Here is a 23979-nt window from a genome sequence, read left to right as displayed (position 1 = left end):
CAACACCCTATTAATCATTAATAATTGAGTGACAAAAAAATATTTATTTAAACTTAAGTGATTAAATTTAAAAAATTAAAAACTTAAATGATCATTTTAAAAAGATCCATAAAATCAAGTGATTATTTATGTATTTAACCTTAAATATTTATTAAAATGGCTATCTACCATAACCGATGCCAAAGCCTATAGATTAATTCGAATTAAAGTTATACAATGGGATGACTTGCTTGTAAATGTTGCAAACTAAAGAAGTTAAAACTTGAAGCACAAGCAGACCAAAATGATCAAACATGCTACATTGAAAACCAATCAAAGCCCCTGCAAATTCTACACAGGGGACAAGCCCAGAAAACATATATCATGATGGTCAAAATCTAATAATTAAACCATGAAGATCACTCTTTCGAATTATATATAGTTATAATAACATCAATGCTTAAAAACGCTCACTATGCCTTTTGATTTGTTTCTTGAAAGGGAATGTTGTGACTCTGCTATCTGACTTAGTCACATCCAACTTCAGATAAACAACTTGTCCCTATTATTGTACTTCCCAACAAAATGAAACCAAATAAAATACTCCCCACCAACTTGCCAGTTCCCCCTTTCTTCTTTTTTTTTTTTTTCTTCTTCTTTTCAGTTTTTTGCTAGATCTTACTATATCATAAATTTTAAAGAAAATTTTTAATTAAATTTATTTACAAATTTTACCTAGTTCTCTATCACTTGTGTGATGTGTCATTAGTTCGAACGTGTATAATTTGTATTGCCTTTGATAGGTTCAATATGGAGTTATTTATTAGTTGGAGTATACAGTATTTTATTTATTTATTTTCTTTTTTCTTCTTAAAATGGTCCACATTGATTATAAGCTAGTATTAAAGATCTTATCCTTGCTGCTTAATGCTTTAAGATAAGGTATTGGGGTTTTCCTTGCTATTCTTTTATATGGCAATGGGACATGATTTGACACGTGAAATATGACAATCTAAATCTCTAATTGCAATCTTTCTCAAAGCTTATGGATAACATTATTGACCAATTAAATCCAACAAAGAACTCCTTTTATTACTGATAAGTTGAAAAGATATAAATAAGATATAAAGAGAAGTGGCAATTAGAATTGACAGTCCACCCCGACTTTGACAATAGGATATAAAAGAAATATACAGATTATCATGGTTGTGATATACGTGAGATGTGACAATCCTCTTTTACATTGTGTATATATTTTTTATTATTTATCTTATATCTATTTAATTGAAAACGATATTACGTGTACAAGTTTTTTTATTATAAAATCTTGAAATATCAATACTAACAACATATAAATGATTCAACATTAATCGGTTAATTGTGTATATTTATGTAAAAGTAATATAGGACATGGATCAATCTAGAAATTACTCTAATTAAATCATTCTTTACAGACTACATACATGTAGTAAAGAATGGGAGTCTTTTTTTTTTTTTTTCTTTATTTCGAGTAAGGAATGTTTCATAATTCAAACCCCCTTCTCGATGTAATCACGAATATAATGATACCAATGCACAAAGAGCAGCAGCCAAAGCCAAATCCAGGAGGTCTAGACCAACAGCCTTAGTGGTCCCCTGAGAGGAGATCGATACCGGATCATATTGAGTTCATTAAAATTTGATGGGGTCCAACGAGTCCTATCTTACGCCTTAGCTGAAAGAATGGGAAAAGGTTGTCCAGGTAAAGGATAAAAAATGTGGGGTTAGGGACCTGTACAAGATAAGGTTGATGCTTGATGCTTGGAACTGCTTTGAAAAGTTCGGCAGTATTGATCAGTGGCTGGCAAGGTTGTAATTGATAAAGGAAACTGTTTTCAAATTGAATCTATGCAATAAAAGAGAACTGCACACGTGATACTGATGTGTTTGATGGTAGAAAGTGGACCCTCACGGAAGCCCTGGAACTCTACAATTATCTGAAAAATCCCATATCTGGCTGGCCAATATATACACATAACCGAGGATTCTCAATAAAATTAGGCTGCAATTAAGGGATCTAATTGGAAAGCTCTATATCATGACAGCCTGTATCTCTGCTTCTTTGTTAGCATAATTTTTAATTTGTTAATTGATTCATACAATTAATTTTAATAAACGTTATCTAATAAATTTAAATATTAAATTTTAATTCTTGCATATTATAATTTTTTTTATTTTTTAAATTACGACTAAAAAACATATTAATTTTATTTTTTCTTTAGCTTTATCTACTAGCTTGATTTTGCTTCCATTTGAACATGTAGATTGATGGGATTTCAGCACAAATCATGAGTTGGTAGGATTTAACTTTGCATTCCACCCTCTCCCCCTATGAAGGACTTTGTTGAGAATTATTACTAGTGTAGTACTTGTTTGTTTTGTACGGTCCCTTTGATTGTGTGGTTGACTTCTGCACGAATGCTTTGCAGGCATATCTTCAATGCTTCATTCTTCAATTTAATACAAGGTTTTGGTCATCATCCAAGTGCCTAAAGAAGAGTTTTATAGTGCATATTTGCTATGAGTGGATTAAAATTTCATTTTATTTAAAAGATTTGGGCTCCCAACAAGCATATTTTATGGCGCTAATCAAGTCAGCATGTTCCACCTAGTCATATACCCTATTATGTAATAGAGGGTGTAGAGGTTCAAAATTTCAGTTTTAATTTAATTAATTAATTAAATCAAATCAATTTAATTTGATTAATCCATCGAAAAAACACTTATAAGAGCACGTGGTTTCCCAAAATTTCTGCCTCACTAATATAAAAGTTCGAGGAATCCATCCAAACACATCCTGGAATCCTGGCAGATGGTGGGTCTACTTATGTTATCTTACAAACAGTGGGACAAATAAGCGTCTTATACAGACAGGGGAGGGCCTTCAAAAATTCGGATAAGTTATACCACTAGCAAGTCTTTTCCCAGGGTTGATTTGTCAGGGCAGACAAGCTGATGAGAGTCTGCCTTGCCATTTTTATTCAATGGGGCCTTTTCCATGTTAAACCAGTTAGCGGCCAACACTTGTCATTCACCACACATCTTCCCCTCTATATAACTCCATGTTCCATGAAGAGCTTTTTCCATAAAAAGCATTTAAACAAGCTTGAATATTATATACATAAACCAAGCTTTTCTATACCTTGTAATTGTATGTCAGGCTTCTGCTTGAACGTGGCAGCTGGGTGCCCAAAATCAACAGGGATACCTAAGCTTCGACTATGGCAGAAGTGCTCAAGGCTTGTCAAGGAGCAGCGAACACGATTTTACATTATATGGAGATGCACAGTGCTGCTTCTTCGTTGGCAGGAGCAAAGTTGTGAAGGTTAGATGAAACATTAGACTCTTCGTAAATTTGCAGGATTGCTAGCCAGAAAGGGGTCTTAACAGTGCAAAGCTCAAAACTTTTTTTTTCTTTTGTATGGAATCAGCAGGCATTATACGCTTTAAGATTGCTTGTGTACAATCCGAGGTTTAGCATAGTTAGTTCATTCAGTCATCTTAAGATACCTGTTTAATAAGTTTGAAGTTCAAATCCTAATCTTTGCAATCAATTGCTTGTCTCTAAGCTCCGATCTCCCTGGTTTAAAAAAAAAAAATGTTGAAATGGTGACTGGGTTTTTTTGGATATAGAAGTAGTGGAATTATATGCCTGACGATCAGGCAAATGGTATGTAGAATGTATATAGATTGTGTTTGTGTAAATGTAGTAATTTTAAAGTATGATGAGTCGAGTTGTTTTTAACCTTAAAAGTTGCTTTCAAACTCTTCTATGTGGCTCAGCTATGATCCCCTACTCTGAGCAACTCCAAACAAATTGATTGGCATACCAGATCCGATCAAAAAGTAGTTAAATTGCGTGATGCAGTTATATTGCACCAGATCTGATGAAAAAGTATAGCGATCGAATCATATTGTTTCCTCGACAGGGACATTTTGTTCATGAGGAACAAGATTCCGGTAGACATCAACAAAAAATTGTATTGTCTTTCAGATAGGCTTTCTTATAAAGTAGTTAATCCTGCCTACTTTAAATATAAATATAAAAATATATTAAAAATATATAAAAACATCACAATTTAATATTTTAATAAAAATTATATATTTATTTGACAAAAACTCAAAAATATGCAATCCTAAAACCCCTCGGTAAATACATTCCCTAAGAACTTGGGAAAACCTCAAGAAGAGGAGGATTTTAGTTTCCAGACCATTCTCCTCCTTGATACTGTTTGTAATCTTAAAAATCCCCAGAAAATAAAATTCCACTCCTCGCACTAAACTTAAAAATCATATTACAAAAAATAAAATTCTTGAAGAATCTTTTTTTTTATCTTCGAACTAAACACCCCTTAGAGATAAGGAGAATAAGACCATCAGTTCTTCCTATTGATTTAGGTAATCCATAATTCTTCCCGGAATATTGTGATTGATAGAGTGAATTATCTTTTCCAGGGACTTATTGTTGCGAGAAGCGAATTGAAATCTGGAAAAAACACTTAATAAAATTTCCATGTGTTTCATGACTGCCCTTCACCTTGATCTTATTCCATAAGTTCAGGCAAAGCAGAAAAATTATGGAGAAAATTTTATGGTTCGGAAAAATAAGCAATTGACAAATTCAAAATACAAAGATACTTTAAAAACTGAAATCAATAGCGTTTTCTCCCTTTCCTTTAGTTTCCGTTCCCAGCAATAGGCTAGTTAACAAATATTCATGTCTCGAAACAAATTACACCCAAAACATGATGTAAAAGCGTCTTCAAAAATCATGCCTCAATCCAATATTTCATCACCCAAAACTTAAAAAGAAATAAAATGAAAGCCTTAGCCTAAAACATTTGGAAGATCTAATTACAATTGTCTCTACGTGCATGTATTTAGACAACCAAATATGCACAAGAAATCCATTGAGATGTAGGAATCACGTCGCTGAACAAGCATTTATTTCCCTTTTTTCACCCTTTTTTGCGTAGAAACGAAAGAAACTCGCCTCTCAGTATCAATTGCATCAATTCTGATAAATTATAAATTTGTTTCATCTCCTATTCTCAGCAGGTGTACCTTGAACCCTGGAAGAGTTTGAACCCTCGGCAGGTTTTCTCGTGGCTTGACCTTGCTTGCTTTGGACTCCCTGGGTAATTTATAAACATAATAAACACCAATATCAAACTCCAGCAACTTGCAATAATCATTGGGTATTTATAAAATAAATTTATTTTTACTAAATACAAAGCGGCAAAAGTTTCATTGAATGTGAAACTTCATTTGAGTCTAAAACTTATTTGCAAAATAATTTGTTAGTAACCTGCTATCGATTTTGAGGTGATATGTTTTCTGTTTTCTAGTTTTAATATTATACATGAAAACGAAACAAAGGTGCCAAACAAGGTGGCAACCAATGTAAAAGGACTAAGCATTACTTAAAAGATCAATAAAATCTATGGTTCTTTTTGCTTCTAAATGCCTCTTCCTGCTAAAATAAGAAATAGAATGAAGCCACACATCTAAAAGCTTTTCTAAGGGAAATTCTATTTCTTTCTGTCCACAAAAGCTAAAAAATAAAGAAGGATTAAATCTATCACATTTTTTTTTTTAGCCAGACAAACGTGTACATCATTCCTGTCCCCCAACTGCACTTCAATTCACCTGCCACTAAGGAAGAGATGCCTAACATAGCAGAAGCAAAGGTACAAGCTGTCTCAGGCCACAAGCAGCTCCAATGAAAATGAACTAATTCCACAGCATCCTAAGCATTTATTCAGAGGAATTTCTCCTCTCTTTGGGATGCTATCGATGATCAACATTCTTTTGCAAGGTACTTCCCAAGCAAAAAAAACAATCTTGGTTAGGGCCTTAGATTTCTAGATTGCTCCCCATGGAAAACTTCTATTCCTTCCTATTGATCTCTCTTTCACTATCACTTGATAAAAAGACTTCATTTAGTAAACTCCCTTTTGGCTTTTGCACTAGTGACATGGTGATCATCTCCCCATGAATCTCATAATACATTATACAAGCAAGCAAGCAAAGAACAAGGACAAAATTTTAAGATCTCAATCTTGGCTGTCTCTCAAATTATGCGCATTCCAACTCTGACCATTAAAGCTAGAGAAGCAAGAGGTTATCAGGCACTGTACAGGACCTTATAGTGCTTTTGTTCTCTAACTATAAACTATTAAATTAAAACCAAAAAAAAAAAAAAAACATTTTCAGTTATTAGTTCTTTTTTCTCTTTTTCAATTTGGTTGGCACAAAGAAAAACTATTAAAACTTTGGTATTTTATAAATAGAATCAAAACTTTCCTTTTTTTCTTCTTTTTCAATTTAGTGCAAAAGAATGATAGAAATTGATGTTTTATAAATAGTTTCAAAACTTTTTGAAGATGCAAATCTGCCTCAAGAACAGATGGGGCAGATCCATCCACAGCAGAGACAAAAACAAGAAAAAAAATGCTATAAGTAATGTTTTCTTACAGTTCCCTTCTGACCAGTTAGCCTCCTACTTGATGGTGCCCGTGCCACTGATGAAGCAGCAGCAGCTGCAGCAACACGGATTCTGCAAAAAAAAAAATGATATAGCATCCATTTTTATTTTTCATTCTTTAGGAGATAATCGGATGAATATTAAAGTTCTAACAGTCCAATACCTTTTATGCACATCAACATATTCATCTGTTTCATCCACTATCTCCTCCTGCATTTGTAAGAAATCATCAGCTAATTAAGAAAAACCCAGCAGAAAAGAAACAAGATCCCAAGTGACTCTAATTTACCTGCAGAAGTTCTTCAAAAACATCTTCTAGGGTGATAATACCAATCACTTCACCATCTTCTATATCCTCTGCCATGATAGACAATCCATTTGTTGCAGCATCTTGCCTGCTTAAATTGGCAGGCCTTGGAGACTTATCAATGTCAACAACAATGCTCCCCGGCTTCTCATCCAGCTTGGATAGCAGAGGAGTGGTCAGTTGGGAGTCAGCACTGGAGACTTTGTTTCCTTCAGATTGTTGTCCGCTAACTGTTGGAGGAAGATTCTCATTCTTTCCCTTAACCTTGACAACAGCTGCCATATGACTGCTGCCCTTTTGAAACTCATTCAGTATATCATACAAAGGCATATCAGCTGGAACCCTGTTGAAACACCCCATACTTGAATTCTGAACTAGCTGGATATTTTATACTTATACAGAAATGATTAAACATATTTATCAATAACTAAGAAACCTTGGAATTCTCCGGATGGAAACAGCACTGACTGGTGTCTCAGTTTCAGGACGTACAGTGAGAAGGCTTTTCACCTTTTTCCAATTTTCAAAGAAGATTAGAAATGTAGAATAAGCAAAATAACCAACAAGATCAGAAATCTTTAGAACCCAAAATGCATCAATGCTATGAGACTTCATCTAAAGTCTTAACTCTAACCCATACCAGCAGAAGTCCAATAACATTTTTGGGATTCCCTGAGTAGACGGGGACTCGGCTATGACCACGGGCGAGAATCTTACCCATTGCCTCCCTGGGGTAAATCATTCAAGATAAAAGGTCAGATAGAGAGAGAGAAGGATGAGTGAGAAACTTTATTACATTAATTCTTTTTAGCATTTCAACTAACATTTAGAAAACAACACAAAAGGAACAGATTCAGCAGTTGCATTGGTACTCTAGAGTTCACTGACACATACAAAAGATTTATGATTGAAAAGTAATGATAAACATGCCAGTCAACAGGTATAAGTTAATAAGTAGTTGTAAATTGCTCATGCACTTATAAATTATACGATAAGTGGAAGGAAGTTTTAACATATTTATCTTTTTCTTTATGACAGATTTGGAGGGGATTAGTTGTATGAAACTTTAGCGCTTATAATGATAAATGTAATAATCCTTCTTATATTAAACTACAATATGAATTGAGGAGCAAAAATTACCAGTCCAACTTTGAATTGACATCTAAAGAGAAAGTTGATTCTATAGGTGTCATAGCCTCTTCAGCAGTCTGTCCAGATATTATAATGAAACAGGAAAAATTAGTTTAAGATGCTAAGAGAAATGATGAAATTGTATCAAACAGATCCTAGTGAAGCCACAATGACAGAAAGAAATAAGTATGCAAATTCTAAAACTCATATTAGTTCATAATATCCCATTTTTGCCAGGTAAGTGACCATTATATCAGAAGCTATTTAACGGCTGATCACATCACTTTTATAGAAGAAGATTAAAAGCCATAAATCACATTACTTTTATTGTGATGCATACCTTTTCAGTCAAATCTAGTGCTCCGCTAATAATTGTTGTCTCATCATGAGTGAGCTCACCTCCCTTTCCCGCCTAAATAGTTAAATCAAGAGAGAAATCTTCATTATGAACAAAAAGAAACATGGGCAATTGGTTATGGGAGCCAGAGCCCCCCCCAAAATTTTTTAAACACCCTTTAGCATGTATATATATATTTATATTAAATATATTTAAATTGGTCCTCTAAATTAAAATTGTTAATTTTATTATTTTTTATGTTTTATAACTACATTTTATGTATTGCAATTCAAGAGATATTTAAATCGCATTGATATTTGTTCATTTATTTTATCCAACAATTATTACTTGCAAATTCTTAAAATCAAGAGATTTGTCACCATTTTTAAATCACAATCAAATGAACTTAACAAAGTCAAACTTTCCAACTTTCTCAACAAGATTCAAGTTTTCGACCAAGCACCAAATGTGTTTTTCTTTTTTTTGGTACAAGTGAAGTAAAAGTTTAGGAGATTTAGGGAAAGAGAGATTCAGTTTACTATAACTCCCCACTATATCATTTTCTACTTTTATTTTTACTTTAGATCTTTATGACATTGTAATTCTTTTTCCAATAAAAAAAAAATCATATTGGAACTAGTCTACAAAAGGAAAAAAAAACATTATAACTTTTAATCTCAAAATTTTATCTCCATTCTTTTAAAAATATATTTAGTTTTAATATATTTAGTTTTCTTGTTTTGATAAAATATTTAATGATTGATTTATTCATACTTCTTTTTTATTTCAATTTAAAATTGTCGAAAAATTAAAAAATTTGAATAATATATTGACAGATTGTGTATTATTAATTCTATGATTAATTGTAAATCATATTATTGTTAAAAGAATAATATTGTCATAGTAAGATTTTTGTTTTACAATTTTATGAGCTTATCATATTTTTATTAGTATATTGTTTGCATATATATATATATTAATAGTACAATAAAATATGCCTTTAAAATAATAAGATAAAGTACATTATATATTATTAGTCATTTAGTTAGCCCCCTCAAAATTATATGTCAAGATCCGCCACTGAAGAGAAAGGGGATGCAACGGTAATCTTCTACCAGTTCTAGAATTCTTGACAAATTAGCATACTTCTGTCTAGGGATTACTATATTGTGTAATGTGCAGTGACATCAAATTGATTTACCTCCTTGCTGTGAATGGAGACAAGGGCTTTTAGTTGAGCCCGCCTAAACAGTGCTTCATTATGCCCCAGCAACCAATCCAGAACCTGGAAAACATATATACCTTTAGTGTTTCATCAATTCAAATAGCCTGTCAAAACTACACAAATGAGAAGACAAGCTAACTCTAATAGACACTATGTTTAAACACAATCTTTTTTTCCTTCTTTTTTCTTTGTCTTTCTCTTTTGAGCTGGAGAGAGTGGGAAGGGGAAATTGATGCTTCATTCTACACAACAACTCAACTTTTATTAAACCACAGCAAATGAAGGAAATAATATTTCCCTCTATTTCTCTATGATTCTAGTTTCTCCCTCCTTCCCCTCCCCTTTATGCATCATGATTTCTTCCACTTTCAGGATGACAAAATGGTCAAAGTCCAGACTTCCATTAACTCAAAAAGGAAGAAAACGCATACTTAACTACCTCATATTTGAACCCTGATATTTCCCCAGAGAAAATATTTAGGTAAGGACAAGAGTTGCACAAAAAAAAAATAGAAAGGCAAATACATATCATCAAACTATCATTCGCATTATCACAAAAAACCCAATTTGCCACTGGTGACTAAAGTGTCCCAGACCTCAGCGCCCCAAGAAGCTAAGAAAGAGGATTTCCTCCAACTTTCTTTAGTTCAATGAGTGCCACGGATTTGATCGTCAGTCCATTGGCCAATAAGCAACCACATAATACTCAAGCCTAGTGAACAGAGTTGAAGTTGTCTTGTAAAAATGAATCATATTGAGTAAATAGACAAGTTTAATTATGAGAACTTTCTCCTGAATCAACTCCATTGCATATAGTATGTATCAGAGGACTACAATCAGCTTTGAAATGACTTTTTCCAGTATGGGAGTTAAAAGAGTGCAACTCATAAGTAATGGCCTTTGAATTTACCTTTCCAATGGGATAAGCTATTGGATAGCAAATAATCATTAAAATCCGCACAAGCCCAGCAAAATTTGCACCTACAGCAAGTCCATATCTTGTGCATATTGCTTGTGGAATAACCTGAAAAGTAAAAGTAACTCATCTTGATCAACGATTGGAGGGTTAAAGTCAAGCTTATATAATACAAAAGTTTGAACAGCCTACCTCACCAAAAGCTAGAACAAAAGTCACAGAAAGTACGATAGCAACATATTGATTGAAAAGCTTATCCAGGTATATAGGAAGGGCCTGCAAATTGGAAATATGAAGGCGGTCAAAGAAAGTCAACCTTCTCTCGAACATTCTTAGTAAATCTAATACGCAGTAAATTTCAAGTAAAGTAATATTTAAGAGGTAGTCATCAAACAACTTCATTATGTTCATTAGATAGCCTCAACCCCCTGTAGCAAGCATAAATAAGACAACTATTCTAAGTTTCTAACAAACTAATTGCTGACATCGCTGTGCATCTGTTAAATGTCAACATCATGTTCCACAACTAGTTACTTGATCATGGGCATCTACCTTAAAACTTACTTTATATGATGTACAAATTGCTTAGGAAAAAGAAATCAACTACCTATAATAACAACTTTAGGTTAAATACTTCTTTGCAATCAGAGCCTAATTGCCTAATTGACAAAATACAAACCCCTTTCTTATAATCAAATTCAAGCAAAACAGTACATGGTGGTGGGTTTGGCACTCATCCCACATGAAAAGCTCCAACAAACTTGCAGGTAAGGAACCATATTAGATATCATCAAACTAATCTTAGGACCTCACTTATCACTGAAAACTTCAGTTTGTGATCTTAAACTAACATTAGAACATCAGTTTTCTAGCAAATCTAATCTCAATTCTTCATATCACACAATTTTGTTAGTCAAATACTTTGAATCTATCCTTCTATCACTTTTTTTCACATAAAAAATCAAATAAAAAAACAAACGCACGATAATTGTACATAAATTCATATCAAATTGAACCAAAAAAGTTGTTAGATCAGTTTTTACCTCCATAGCAACAGCATTACAAAAAAGCAAAGTCACCAAAAGCTGATGTTGTTTTTGAACCACTGGCAAAATAGCAGCTAAAAACACAAAAAAAAAAAAAAGATAAACAATAAAATATCGAAACATGTAGCAATTATCAAAATTCAATAATTTCTTCACATCTATTCCAAATCGAAACCAAAACAAATTTAAAATTTTATTCTACCAGCTTGTTTTTTCTCAGTGGAAGTGCCGCTCCGTTGGAGAATTTCGAGGTCGACGAGACCAAGCGACATGAGTCCGAGAGTGAGACCCGACATTATACCCGCGAAGAGTACTAAAAAGCAACAAAGGCCGGCGTAGATGAACCACCATGGAGATCCAAAGGGAATCCCTCCTCCGACCGATTCATTAACGGAGATCGCCGTGTTCAAAAGCATCCTGGCCGTCACCACCGCACTTATCGGATGCATCTTGTCCGTTTCAATCACCGAGAAATCAGAGACAGAGTGTCTATCTTTTGTTCTTTCTTTTGGTCTTCGTATATACTAAAAAAATGTCAGGGAATTGTGCAAGGACACGTGGCGGGATCTGAAGGTTTTCCTAGGGTGTTTCAAGAGGTTTGGTAGAAAGAGAGTGGGAACAGGATCAACGGTGATGCAGGTAGCATTTTTTTCACGTGGCCGAAGCTATTGGTGTGATCTTCAGATGGTTTTGGTCAAAGTGCACAAATGATTTTTTTTTTCTCTATAATATCACATGTCTACTGCCGTTGATTTTATCCAGCTCAGACTCCATTTTTTATCCGAATAAAAATTAAGATAAATATTAAATTTTGGAATAAAAATTAAACCAGATAATTTCTATGATGATAAAACATGAAAATGATATAAATTAAAAATATAAAAATAATTTGATTTAAAATTTTAACAAAAATTATAAATAAATTTAACAACATAAAATATATATTTTATATTTTTATGTTTACATGTATTATGATATGTAATTTTTATATAAAATATAATATAAATATATAAAATTTTAATATTTTACACAATATATATACATAAATTATTAAGTCTAATAAAAATAAAATATTTTTTGTAAAAATATTTTTTTAAAAATAAATCAAATAATATAATACTTATTTCATATTATATATTTTTATATATTAAATAAATAAATTTTCATTTTAAATTAATTAACTTTATGATTATATTTTTGTATTGTTTGATACTTGATAGAACTAATTTCATTTATTAAGTCTGAAGTGTTCTTTCGCCTTTTAACTCTAAAAAACTCTTTTATTTTTTTAATTTTTTTTTTTTAAATTATTCTTCTAAGCCCAAAAGATATCTCAAATTTATTAGTCTCATGAACAATTAGGTTAGCAATCCAATTCTTACCCGAAGAGTTTCAACATGTCCTGATTTTATAGAATCAAATTTTATTTTGAAAATTGAGTATCAAGTCATATTGAGTCTAAGTATTTTTGAAAAAAAAAATTGGAATTAAATTTTATGCAAACTCGACATGATATATATGTTATTTTTATTATTTATTTAATTTTATATTTATATTTATATATATTTAATTTTATATTTATATATTTATTTAATTTTATATTTATAATTAAAAATAATATTTTATATTAAAAATATTAAATAATATTTTATTTTATTAATTTCAAGTCAAGTTGATTATGAATTTAAACATAAGTGAATTAGATCAAGTTTGGGTATTAAAACATAATATTTTAGCATCAAGTCGAGTTTGGTTATTGAGTTTATAGATTTAGGCCAAGCAAAAATTATGCCTCTATCTAACCTGTTGCTATTCATAGTTACAACTCCACGTCTGTACACTATAAGTTTGGCAAAAAGATTTTACTTTGAATGTGATAAGTTTTAATTTTTTATTAGATATATATTTGTTAATAGAGAATATATTTGTTAATCATAATCAAATTGAGATGGATCAAATTTTTTAAGAAAGATGAATTCAAGCCAAAACTATATTTAAGATGTTTTATTGCAATTCATTTAGGATGTATATAAAAATATATTTTTTATTATTAATTTAATTATATATTATATTAATAAAATTATTATTTAATTTTTTAATTTAAAAAATTAATATTTTAATTCAATAAGAATGTTTATGTAAGTGTTAGTTTTTCCCTCTTTCTCTTTTATTTTTTATTAGATAAATTTTGTGAGAAAAAAAATCAATGAAAAGTGTTCATGTGTCGCTTTTTTTTTGCTTACTTTTCATTTTTTTTATTTTTTAATTATATAATTTTATAATAAAAAACTAATAAATAATGATGAAAAATAAAAAAAAAAATTTGCCTGACGACAACACGAGGTATCCATCTAGTAGCTATAAATATAATAGAAATAGGTTCGGTCAAAAATATATATATATATATATATGTACGAAGAAGAATCAATTTATATAATAAAAAAAATTTTTGATTTATTAAAATTAATGATTAAAAAAATCTTTTTTTAGTAAAAAAAATTCGAAATAGATAAATTGTTTAATCTTTTAAATCAAAGTAAGATGTGTCGTACTTGACAACTTAAAATAAGTAGCTACAGATCGTGCTTTCAAAATAATCTCACCAAATGATCATCAACAAGACTCGAACTCAAAATTTTATCGTTGAATAAAATGACATTTTTTTTCGTTATATATATATTTATTTAAAAAAAAATCTACTTACACTAATATAAAAATTACATTTTTTTATCTTTAAACTAAAATTAAATCTATAATACTTATACTTAATTATTTTGATCTAAAATTAAAAAAATATATAACTTTTATATTAATATATGTGGATATTTTTTATTTATATAAACCTTTAAATCTATTAAAATTAATAATTAAAAAATATAAAACTAAAAAAGAATTATACTATATATGTAAGTTGATTTTTTCTCATATATATATATATATATATATTATATACACACACATACGAAGGAGAGTTGAAAGTTCTCTCCAAACGGTCTTGCCTAAAATTATATAAATATCATGCAAGTGGCTTTCATAATGACGAATGCCGTGACATTAATGCTCCCTTTGTCACTGTTCTATAAAAGGCCAAACCGATCATTTCCTCCAGTTGAAAGTTGAAACATCACAGTGGTAGTACAAGGATAAAAATGTCAACCCCTCATTGCTTTGAGAACCCACCAAGCAAGAGCACAGCATGTGGAGCTGGATCGGTTCAGGAATTCGGTGGACTGACTACATATGTCACTGGCCCTCCTGATTCCAACCTTGCCATTCTTCTCATTCATGATGCTTTTGGTAACAACCCTTTTTCCTAAATCATATCAATTTGCTTAATTGACTCACCTTCTTTCTTAATTAGTTTAGTTGATTTGAACTAAGCTCATTTTTGGTTTCTGGTTAAGGGTTTTTTTTTTTTTTTTTTTCTTTTGGGAGAATGATAGCTAGGATTTGATTTTGATTGGTTTGTTATTGTGAAACATTTTGCAGGGTTTGAAACTCCAAATTTGAGGTATGTGTGGGTCACTACCATTTATTATCATCACTATGATCACTTCATGATATGACTTTTAATTTTCTTTTTCAGTCTACAATGGAATTAGACATAGGAAACTAATTGGATTATTATCAATGGTAGAAACAAGCACAGTTAGATGCATTGCTTAAGCAAATTAATCAATTTGTTGGTGCTTTAAGTACCAATAGACTGTGTTTGTTATCTTTATATGCGTGTCTAGCTTAGTCCTAAGTTTTTTGCAGTTAAGCAATTGTTTCCCTGCTAAAAAATGTCAGTCAAAGTTATTAACAAATCTTTTCAGTCTAAGAGAACATCTTTGGAAGAAAAGATGGATACTCGTGGTAAAAACTAGGTACTTGAAATTATCAATGCCTTAAAAAAAAACAACTTTCAGCCGGATCTTTCTCTTCCTGGCTGAGACGATGTTCAATTGATGAGTTCGTGTAACTTTAGCCATGTTATGATCTTGATTACTTTCTGGTTTCATTAAAGATAATATTTGGATACTTCCACATACAGGAAACTCGCAGACAAAGTTGCAGCAGCTGGGTACTTTGTGGTGGTTCCTGATTTCTTGTATGGTGATCCTGCTGATGTCGGTAATCCAAAATTTGATCGAGAAGCATGGCTTAAAGCCCATGACACGGTTGGTTAATTTCTTTTTATGCTTGTAGAATTGTAGGACAGCTCCTCATTGGAATAGTACATGGTATTTTTGAACTGAGGAAGCTAGGATAGTAATTGGAAATCTGGTTGTTGGTGGAGTAAACAAGTGCTCATGTTGTCACTAGGCATCTTTAGCCAAACTACCATTGACCTGCTAACCTTGCACTAAATAGTTTGGAACTATTGACAACGCATCATGTTCTTCATTCGGACAATGAAGTCGAGTCGACTGAGCAAATGATGAATGAGCACATAGCCATTTTGAACTATATGTTTAAGTTCAGTACAATTCAGTCTGAATCTTTATCTTGTAGGAAAAAGGATCTGAAGATGCAAAACAAGTAATTGCTGCCCTGAAAAGTAAAGGTGTGTCTGCCGTTGGAGCTGCAGGTTTTTGCTGGGGAGGTAGATTATTTTTGTTCTTTTTATCCTCTTAAACACTGAATATCTCAATAGGTGATAAACTGAACCCCCAAATTTTTGGATGCTTGCGTTTGCATCAGGGATGGTAGTAGTAAATTTAGCAAGTACTGATGACATACAGGTGGCAGTGGTGTTGCATCCTGGTCCATTAACAGAAGATAAAATCAAGGGTAAGTTTTCAACTTTCAAGTTCTATAAATAAATGTTTGTCACTGATGGCAAATTGGCACATTGGCTTCAGAGGTTAAAGTTCCGATTGCTATATTGGGAGCTGAGATTGACCAATATTCACCACCAGAGCAACTGAAACAGTTAGGAGAAATTTTGTCAACAAAGTCTGAGGTAGGAAGTTCCCAAATAAGAATTTTTTTTTTTAATTCACTATTTTACAAACTCATTAGCAATTTGATGAAGCACTCAGCACATAGAAGAGGATCATTTTGCTAGCCTCCTAAAGATACATAAGACTCATCCCTTTCCATAATTATATGGTTCTGATAAAGGTTGGCTCCTTTTAGCAGTTGGATAGCTTTGTGAAAATTTTCCCTGGTGTTGCACATGGATGGACAGTGAGGTACAATGTGGAGGATGAATCTGCTGTAAAGATTGCCGAGGAGGCTCATGAGGATATGTTAAATTGGTTTTCTAAGTATGTCAAGTGACGAAAATCGTATACATATAGAATGCAGAGACTAAACCATAATAAGGCAATTGCTCTGAAGGGCCAGATTTCATAGCAGTCTCATTTTTATGATTTCAGGATTCTCTCTTGATTAGCTTTCTCCAGACATTACCAGTTAAAAGGCCTATTGGACATTGGTCAGGCATGAAAACTCTTTCTCTTGCATGAATTTTACTTGTGTTCTGCTGCTACTGCTTCATTTCTGGCAGGATGAGTTGCATTTTGCTTGGCTGGTTTGTTTTAGGCATGTGTCGATTATACCATTTGCAAGCTTGGCTTATGGAGGATTTATTTGTGCAAAAAAAAATAAAATTATATAAATGAATAAATAAATGCATGCATTGAGTGCCATCACATAATAAGAAAAAAAATTTTAATTAAGAATTGAAAATTGTTTAGACAAGAATCTTTAAATAACACAAAATACTAGTTCTATTCCCCTCTATTTTATTCCGCAAACAAACGTATTATTGATGACTCGACGAGAAATTATTTGAATATATAGTAAAGATAGATGACCAAATTTCTCTTCATGTGTGGTTCATTTATTAAGCCAATGTTTTGTTTTATTTGTTTATATTCGGAACAAATTCATTTGATTCTCGTGAATAAAATCAATAAATATTTGTTTATATTTTATATTTTATTCCTTTTAACATGATTACTTTATAATTAAATAATTTTTAATAAAAATTTAATTATAATTTAATATTAATATATTAAAAAGTTCACTTAACATATCTTGAAAATCTTTCATAATATTCTATAAAATATTATTGCAAATATAATTTTAATCGCCTAAATAGACGAGACTTTTTGTTTATAGTCTTTCTATCCCATATAGCTTGAAAAGCCAATGCAGAGAAAGAAACTTTTTATAAATAGGCTTGTTTTCTTCATTTTTTAGAGCCTAAGACATTGGTTTGTAAGACTAATTTCTTAGTTATTAGTTTATGTTCATTTATATGTCTTTGAGTATTTTTATTTAATATTTATGAATGAATTTATTTAATTTAAATAAATTGATTTCAAACTGACTATGAATATTTTAATATCTAAACGAACCGAACTTGAACATAATGTAAAATTTTTTTATTGAAAAAGAATCGAATACAAACAATTCTAAAAATAAACAAATGAACCATGAAGATAACAATATTCTTCCATGTTTGATTCATTTACCACCTTACCTAGACTCTTGAGGTCTTAGGTTTAAGTTCAATTATATGTGCATTTGGTTCATCTTTATATTAAATTTGTCTAATTATGTTCTAATTTATTTTAACTTATTCGATTATTCAATGATTTATGTAATATTTGATTATATTTATAACTTGTACTTATAATTTAAAAAAAAAATTTAAGGGGTTTAGTGGCCAAACAAATGGTGAGTTATTTACACATTAAGTGGTAGTTTTTTTTAATATTTTTCTTATTTTTATTTGCTAATAAGGATAATATTTTTTAAATTAAGAATCACAAAAAATTACAAACCATTACATCAAAAAATATAAATCACAAATAAAAATTCTTACTTTTCATTTTTTTATTTTTTTAATTATATAAATTTTATAGCTATAAATGTAATAGAAATAGGTTCGACCAAATATATATATATATATATATATGTATGTATGAAGAAGAATCAATTTATATAGTAAAAATAAAAAAAATGATTTAATTACATCCCTTGGATTTATTGAAATTAATGGTTAAAAAATTTTGTAAAATTAAAAAAGTTTTACACTATATAAGTTGATCCCTTCTTTATCTATATATATATATATATATATATTTTAAGAGAAAATAGAAATCCACTTATATTAATGTAGAAGTTACACATTTTTTTATCCTTAAACTAAAATTGAATCCATAGCACTTACACTTAATCATTTTGAAACAAAAATAAAAAAAAATTTATGTAACTTTTATACTAATATAAGTGAATCACTCTTTATATTTATATATATAGACCCTTAAATCTATTAAAAGTAATAATTAAAAAATAAAACTAAAAGGGAATTATATTATATATGTAAGTTGATTTTGTTAAGAATGTGTGGGTCCGGCTCCAATTGATTAGACAATTAAAAGGCCTAAAGTTTTTTGCGTGAAAATAAAGTGAGAAGAAGAAAAAAAAAAAGAAGCTAAGTAAAATAGAGAGAAAAAAAAAAAGAAGAAAAGTTGGTTGAACGGAAGTCAATCCGTGGTCTAATTGAATTAAAATTTTGTCAGTAAATTTATGATTTAGAGTTTTATATTCTGAACAGTAGAAATCAAGTTTAAAGCTCTTTAAGAACAAATTCAAGGTGTATTTATTGAGTCACCTATTTGGTGAGATTTATCCAATTGTCTCTCTAATTGTTAATTGCTCTAATTTTAGTTAGAGAAAAACTTTGTATATCAATTATTTGATAGTAAAGATTTTTCTAGTGATTTATGATTTTTTTTCTCCACATTGAAGGCTTTTTTATGTAAATCTTAGTGTGCTTTATTTTTCTTGCATTGTTAACTATTGATTATTATATTGCTGCAGGTTTGTTGCGATATATTGCTTCTATGTTGTTGTGTTTGTTCTTTTAGGCCTTACAAAATGGTATCAAAGCTAGGTTATTTTGATATATCGATACAAAAACAATCCAAGACAGAAGTAAATTTAGTTTGAGATCATAAAACATGATATAGGTTCCATGATAAAATTGACAATATCAAATTATACAATTTGGAAGCCTATAATAGAAGATCATTTATACTATAAAGATTTGTATAAGTCAATATTAAATGATTCGGTTAAACCAGCAAACACGAAAGATGAAAATTGTAAAAAGTTAGACAAAGAGATGTTGGCCACAATAAAAAAATAGGTTGACATCAGCGTGTTTCATCATGTAACATAGGAGATAGGTGCCCACATGTTGAAAAAAATTGACAGTATTGTATGAAAGAAAAATAAGCATGAACAAAGTTATGCTTGTTAAAAAGCTTACAACTTTACCATACAAGAATGAATGATCGATTACAGAGCACTTGAGTAATTTTTAAGATATATTTAATCGGATGACTACTATAGAGTTTAAGATGAATGATGAAATGAATGTGTTGTTTCTTTCGAGTTTATTGTCAAACAAATGGAATACTATAGTTGTGATTGTTTTTAATTTAACTCTTAATTATAAAGTGATATTGGATATGGTAAATGACAATATGCTTAATAAAAAAGCAAGGTGAAAAAATTTAGACCCTAAAAATCAAGCTCTTATCACAGAAAATAAAGGTAAAAACATCGATAGAGGTCAAAACTCAAAAAATCATAGTAAGTCTAAATATAAATCCAAATTCAGAGATAAAATGAAGTGCTTCCATTGCAATAAACTAGGTCATATAAAACGATACTACAAAATCTTGAAATAAAAGTGAAAAGATAAAAAAGATAAGAGTTCAAATGATGAGAATGTTACAGCAGTAAATTTAGATAATGATTCAGTTACTTTGATTTATACACATAGTGATTATAATCATATTGGTGGTTTTGACATTAAGTGAATAGTTGATACAAAAGTAACATATTATTGTGTTTCTAAAAAGGAGTTATTTATAACTTACAAAGCAGAAGATTTTGATTACACTAAGATGGAAAATAAAAATGTGTTACAGATTGTTGGGATCGGTGATATTGTTATACAAATTAATATGGGCTACCTGTTGATTTTGAGAGATGTCAAACATATTTTGGATATGAGAATGAACTTGCTTACTATTAATATCCTTGATAGAAAAAGATATGAGAGTCGATAAAAGAATAGGCAGTGAAAACTTCTTAAAATATTTTTGAAAGTTGCAAAAGAAAAACTATGCTGCATAATGTATAAGACATGGATGCAATTGAATGGCAACTAGAGAAATAACATTGGGGATGATACATTAGAAAATATATGGCATAAGAGGTTGGCACATATTAGCGAAAAGGAGTTATAAGTTTTAGCAAGACAATCTCTCATTACTTTGACCAAAAGTATGTATCTCAATTCATGTGATCATTATTTATTTGACAAGCATCGTAGATTTTATCTTTATAAGAAATATCAAAGAAAAGAAAATAAATTGAAAATGATTTATTTTGACATATGTGGTCTTATTAAAATTGAGTTATTAGGTGGTAGTAAGTATTTTGTTACGTTTATTGATTATGTTTCACGTAAAACTTTGATGTATATATTGAAAAATAAAAGTAAGATATTATAGTATTTTCAAAAATTTCATACAATGGTGGAAAGGATAACAGAGTTGCCTTTGAAGTGTATTTGGACTGATAATGATGAAGAATATGCATCTAAAAACTTTTGAGAATACTGTTCAAAACATAAGATCAGACATGAGATGACAAAATTTAGAACACCATAGTATAATGGTGTATCTAAAAGAATAAACTGCATTATTGTGAAAAAAGTTAGATGTATATTGAGGATGACAAATTTACCAAAGCCATTCTGAGGTGAAGTAGTCAACATAACTTGCTATTTACTTAACAAATTACCATCAGTTCCTTTGGGCTTTGACATTTTCAAAAAGAGTGTAGACAAAGAAATATGTTTTATACTCTCATTTGAAAGTTTTTTGGTGTAAAGCATTTATATATATGTTGAAAGAATAGAGATCAAAGCTTGACAGTAAAGTCACACAGTGTGTGTTTGTAGGATATGATGATGAAGAATTTAGCTATAAGATATGAGATCTAATGAAGAGAAAGACAATTAGAAGTAAAGATGTAGTCTTCCATGAAAAAGAAATCATAGTAGACTTTGAGTAAAATGAAAAAACTATACGATTTACTATTGAATGTAATGTTTTAACACCGATAGGAGTTTCACCAGAAAGAGACATAGATGGTGAAAATGAGTAAGAACTAGAACTTGAGGATATGAATAAGCTAACCACAGTTAGTGATGAGCCAAATACAATCAATTTTGAGTAGAGGGAGCAATCCTTTCTACTTGAGAGTGTTGAACAGGGTGAGTAGTCTTTTTCCATTAGAAAGTGTTGAACAGAGAGAGCTACCTTCAAAATTAGGTAGTGTAGAGTCTCACTTTAGGAGATTTACCAGAGAGTATAAGCCATCTACTAGGTATCTAAGTTTAAATTTTATTTAATTACCAATGAAAGGGGAGTCGAAAAGTTTTCAAGATGTGTATACTATTTCAAATAGAGAGCACTGGTTAAAAGTAATGAAAGAAGAGATGGAATCATTGAGAAAAAATGATACATATGATCTTGTTCAACTTTTGAAAGGAAAGAAACCATTAAAAAATAAATGTGTGTTCAAGTTAAAAAAAATGATGACAAATTAGTGAGGTACAAAGCTTAATTAGTAGTGAAAAGTTTTTTTCAAAAATCCAATATTGATTTTGATGAGATATTCTTTCTAGTTGTAAATATGAGTTTCATTTAAGTGGTACAGGGATTAACAGCTAGTTTGAATTTTGAGCTTGAGCAACATAATGTTAAAACTATATTCTTGCATAGTGACTTACAAAAGGACATTTATATGGATCGGCTTAAGGGTTTTGAAGTGAAAGAAAAAAGTATTTAGTTTGAAAACTGAAGTAAAGCTTGTATGGCTTGAAATAAGCTCCGTGACTATGGGAAAAAAGTTTGATTATTTTATAGTGAGCCACAACTATAAAAGAACGATAGCGGATCCATGTGCATATGTCAAAAAATTTCTTGATGGTAATTTCATTATTCTTTTATTATATATTGATGATATATTGATTATAGGATAAGATATTAGTATGGTTCATAGGTTGAAAAAATAATTGTTTATGTCCTTTGACGTAAAGGATTTAAGTCTAGCAAAATAGATTCTTGATATGTATATTATCCAAAATAAGAGAGCTGAAAAGTTATGTTATCATAAAAAAATATGTTGAACGGGTGCTTAATAGATTTAACATGCAATATACTAAATCGATTAATAGTCCACTTGCCAACCATTTTTATCTGAGTAAAAAATCTTGTCCGGTAACTAAGAAAGAGTAATTGTTATGTCTAGTATTCCTTGTTCTTGTATAGTCGATTCTTTGATATATCTTAAGATTTACAAACAGCCTAATATTATTCATGCAATTAATGTAGTAAGCAAATTTCTTTTTTATCTAGAAATGGTTTAGTAAGAAGCAATAAAATGGATTTTTAGATATTTAAGAGGTACCTCAAAAATGTCCTTGTGTTATAGAGTTTCACAACCAGTTCTAAAAAGATTTAATAATGCTGATATAGTAGGTAATACTGATGATAGAAAATCTACTTCGAAATATTTGTTCATTTTTGCAAAAAGAGTAGTATCATGACAATCTAAATTGTAGAGTATGTTACCTTGTTAACTATAAAAGTTGAGTATATTGCAACAATTGAAGCAACTAAAGAAAATACTTTGGATGAAATATTTTTTTTAAAATTAGGATTGAATAAAAAATAGTATGTGATATTTTGTGATAGTCAGAGTGTATTAGATTTGAGTAAGAATGTCATGTACCATGCTAGAGCAAAACATATTAATGTTAGATATCACTAATTACATTCGATGATTGAGAAACAACAGATATTGTTGAAAAAAGTCTATATTGATAATAATACAGCAGATATGTTGACTAAAACATTTCTTAGGAAAAAGTTTAAACTTTGCAGTAACTTCATCGAAATAGATTTATTGGTTAAAGTAAGTTCCAAATGAAATTGCTATGATGTTGAATTTCCTCCTATTAGGGCTGGAATGGGAGATTGTTAGGAATGTATAGGGTTCAACCTAATTGATTAGCCAATTAAAAAGCCTCAAGCTTTTTTTCCCTTTGACCATGAAATAAAGTCCTAAATATAAAAGTGGGGTAGCTTTTTGGTGTGAAAAGAAAGTGATAGAGTGCGTCAAAAAGAGAAGAAAAGAAAAGAAGCCAGAAAAATAAGGAAAAAATATAAAAGGGAGAGTTAATTGAACGAAAGTTGATTTGTGATCCAATTGAACTAAAATTTTATCAACAGATTTATAATTCAGAGTTCTACATTCTGAATAGTGGAGAACAAGTTTGAAGTTTTTAAGAACAAATTTATAATGTATTTGTTGAATCACCTATTTGGTGAAATTTCTATTATTATCTCTTTGGTTGTTAATTAACTCTAATTTTAGTTAGAGAAGAATTTTATATATTCATTATTTAATAATAGATATTTTTT

General features: G+C 30.2%; 3 protein-coding genes across 4 annotated transcripts; 2 read left to right on the top strand and 1 right to left on the bottom strand.

Moving 5' to 3' along the window:
• The first annotated feature begins 2982 nt into the window (after window positions 1-2982).
• Window positions 2983-3917, top strand: LOC149511092 (small polypeptide DEVIL 8-like). The gene has a single exon (XM_089756597.1). The coding sequence runs from the start codon at window positions 3088-3090 to the stop codon at window positions 3346-3348; it is 261 nt and encodes an 86-aa protein (XP_089612723.1). The 5' UTR covers window positions 2983-3087; the 3' UTR covers window positions 3349-3917.
• Window positions 3918-4656: 739 nt separating this feature from the next.
• Window positions 4657-11958, bottom strand: LOC111279970 (DUF21 domain-containing protein At4g14240-like). Its single transcript, XM_022867057.2, has 13 exons — window positions 11670-11958; window positions 11465-11541; window positions 10614-10697; window positions 10416-10529; window positions 9482-9565; window positions 8284-8355; window positions 7953-8020; window positions 7453-7540; window positions 7249-7322; window positions 6795-7155; window positions 6669-6715; window positions 6496-6577; window positions 4657-5152 (listed from the first exon to the last, which is right to left on the bottom strand). The coding sequence occupies exons 1-13, from the start codon at window positions 11914-11916 to the stop codon at window positions 5057-5059; spliced, it is 1494 nt and encodes a 497-aa protein (XP_022722792.2). The 5' UTR covers window positions 11917-11958; the 3' UTR covers window positions 4657-5056.
• A 2547-nt stretch (window positions 11959-14505) lies between these two features.
• LOC111279275 (endo-1,3;1,4-beta-D-glucanase-like) lies at window positions 14506-16998 on the top strand. 2 transcript variants are annotated; one of them, XM_022866268.2, is made up of 7 exons: window positions 14506-14764; window positions 14957-14978; window positions 15504-15630; window positions 15965-16055; window positions 16154-16243; window positions 16315-16415; window positions 16592-16998. In XM_022866268.2, the coding sequence occupies exons 1-7, from the start codon at window positions 14617-14619 to the stop codon at window positions 16733-16735; spliced, it is 723 nt and encodes a 240-aa protein (XP_022722003.1). In that variant the 5' UTR covers window positions 14506-14616; the 3' UTR covers window positions 16736-16998. The 2 variants fall into 2 exon arrangements, with proteins under 2 accessions (XP_022722003.1, XP_022722004.1); XM_022866269.2 differs by having other exon boundaries at window positions 14509-14764; window positions 16595-16998.
• Window positions 16999-23979: the final 6981 nt, after the last annotated feature.

Source organism: Durio zibethinus, chromosome 27, assembly GCF_047325235.1.
Source record: "Durio zibethinus cultivar Kanyao isolate XHJ-2024 chromosome 27, ASM4732523v1, whole genome shotgun sequence".
In the NCBI taxonomy this organism is placed as follows: domain Eukaryota; kingdom Viridiplantae; phylum Streptophyta; class Magnoliopsida; order Malvales; family Malvaceae; genus Durio; species Durio zibethinus.
This window is presented reverse-complemented; position numbering and strand designations above follow the sequence as displayed.

Excerpts from the sequence above, each read along its gene's own strand:
- LOC149511092 (XM_089756597.1), top strand. The coding sequence starts at position 3,088 with ATGAAGAGCTTTTTCCATAAAAAGCATTTAAACAAGCTTGAATATTAT.
- LOC111279970 (XM_022867057.2), bottom strand. The coding sequence starts at position 11,916 with ATGCATCCGATAAGTGCGGTGGTGACGGCCAGGATGCTTTTGAACACG. Across the intron at positions 10,530-10,613 it reads TTGTTCTAGCTTTTGGTGAG|GTTATTCCACAAGCAATATG; the intron begins GTAGGCTGTTCA and ends TTTACTTTTCAG. Across the intron at positions 7,541-7,952 it reads GTCAATTCAAAGTTGGACTG|GGAGGCAATGGGTAAGATTC; the intron begins GTAATTTTTGCT and ends GATTTACCCCAG.
- LOC111279275 (XM_022866268.2), top strand. The coding sequence starts at position 14,617 with ATGTCAACCCCTCATTGCTTTGAGAACCCACCAAGCAAGAGCACAGCA. Across the intron at positions 15,631-15,964 it reads GGCTTAAAGCCCATGACACG|GAAAAAGGATCTGAAGATGC; the intron begins GTTGGTTAATTT and ends TTTATCTTGTAG. Across the intron at positions 16,244-16,314 it reads AACAGAAGATAAAATCAAGG|AGGTTAAAGTTCCGATTGCT; the intron begins GTAAGTTTTCAA and ends CATTGGCTTCAG.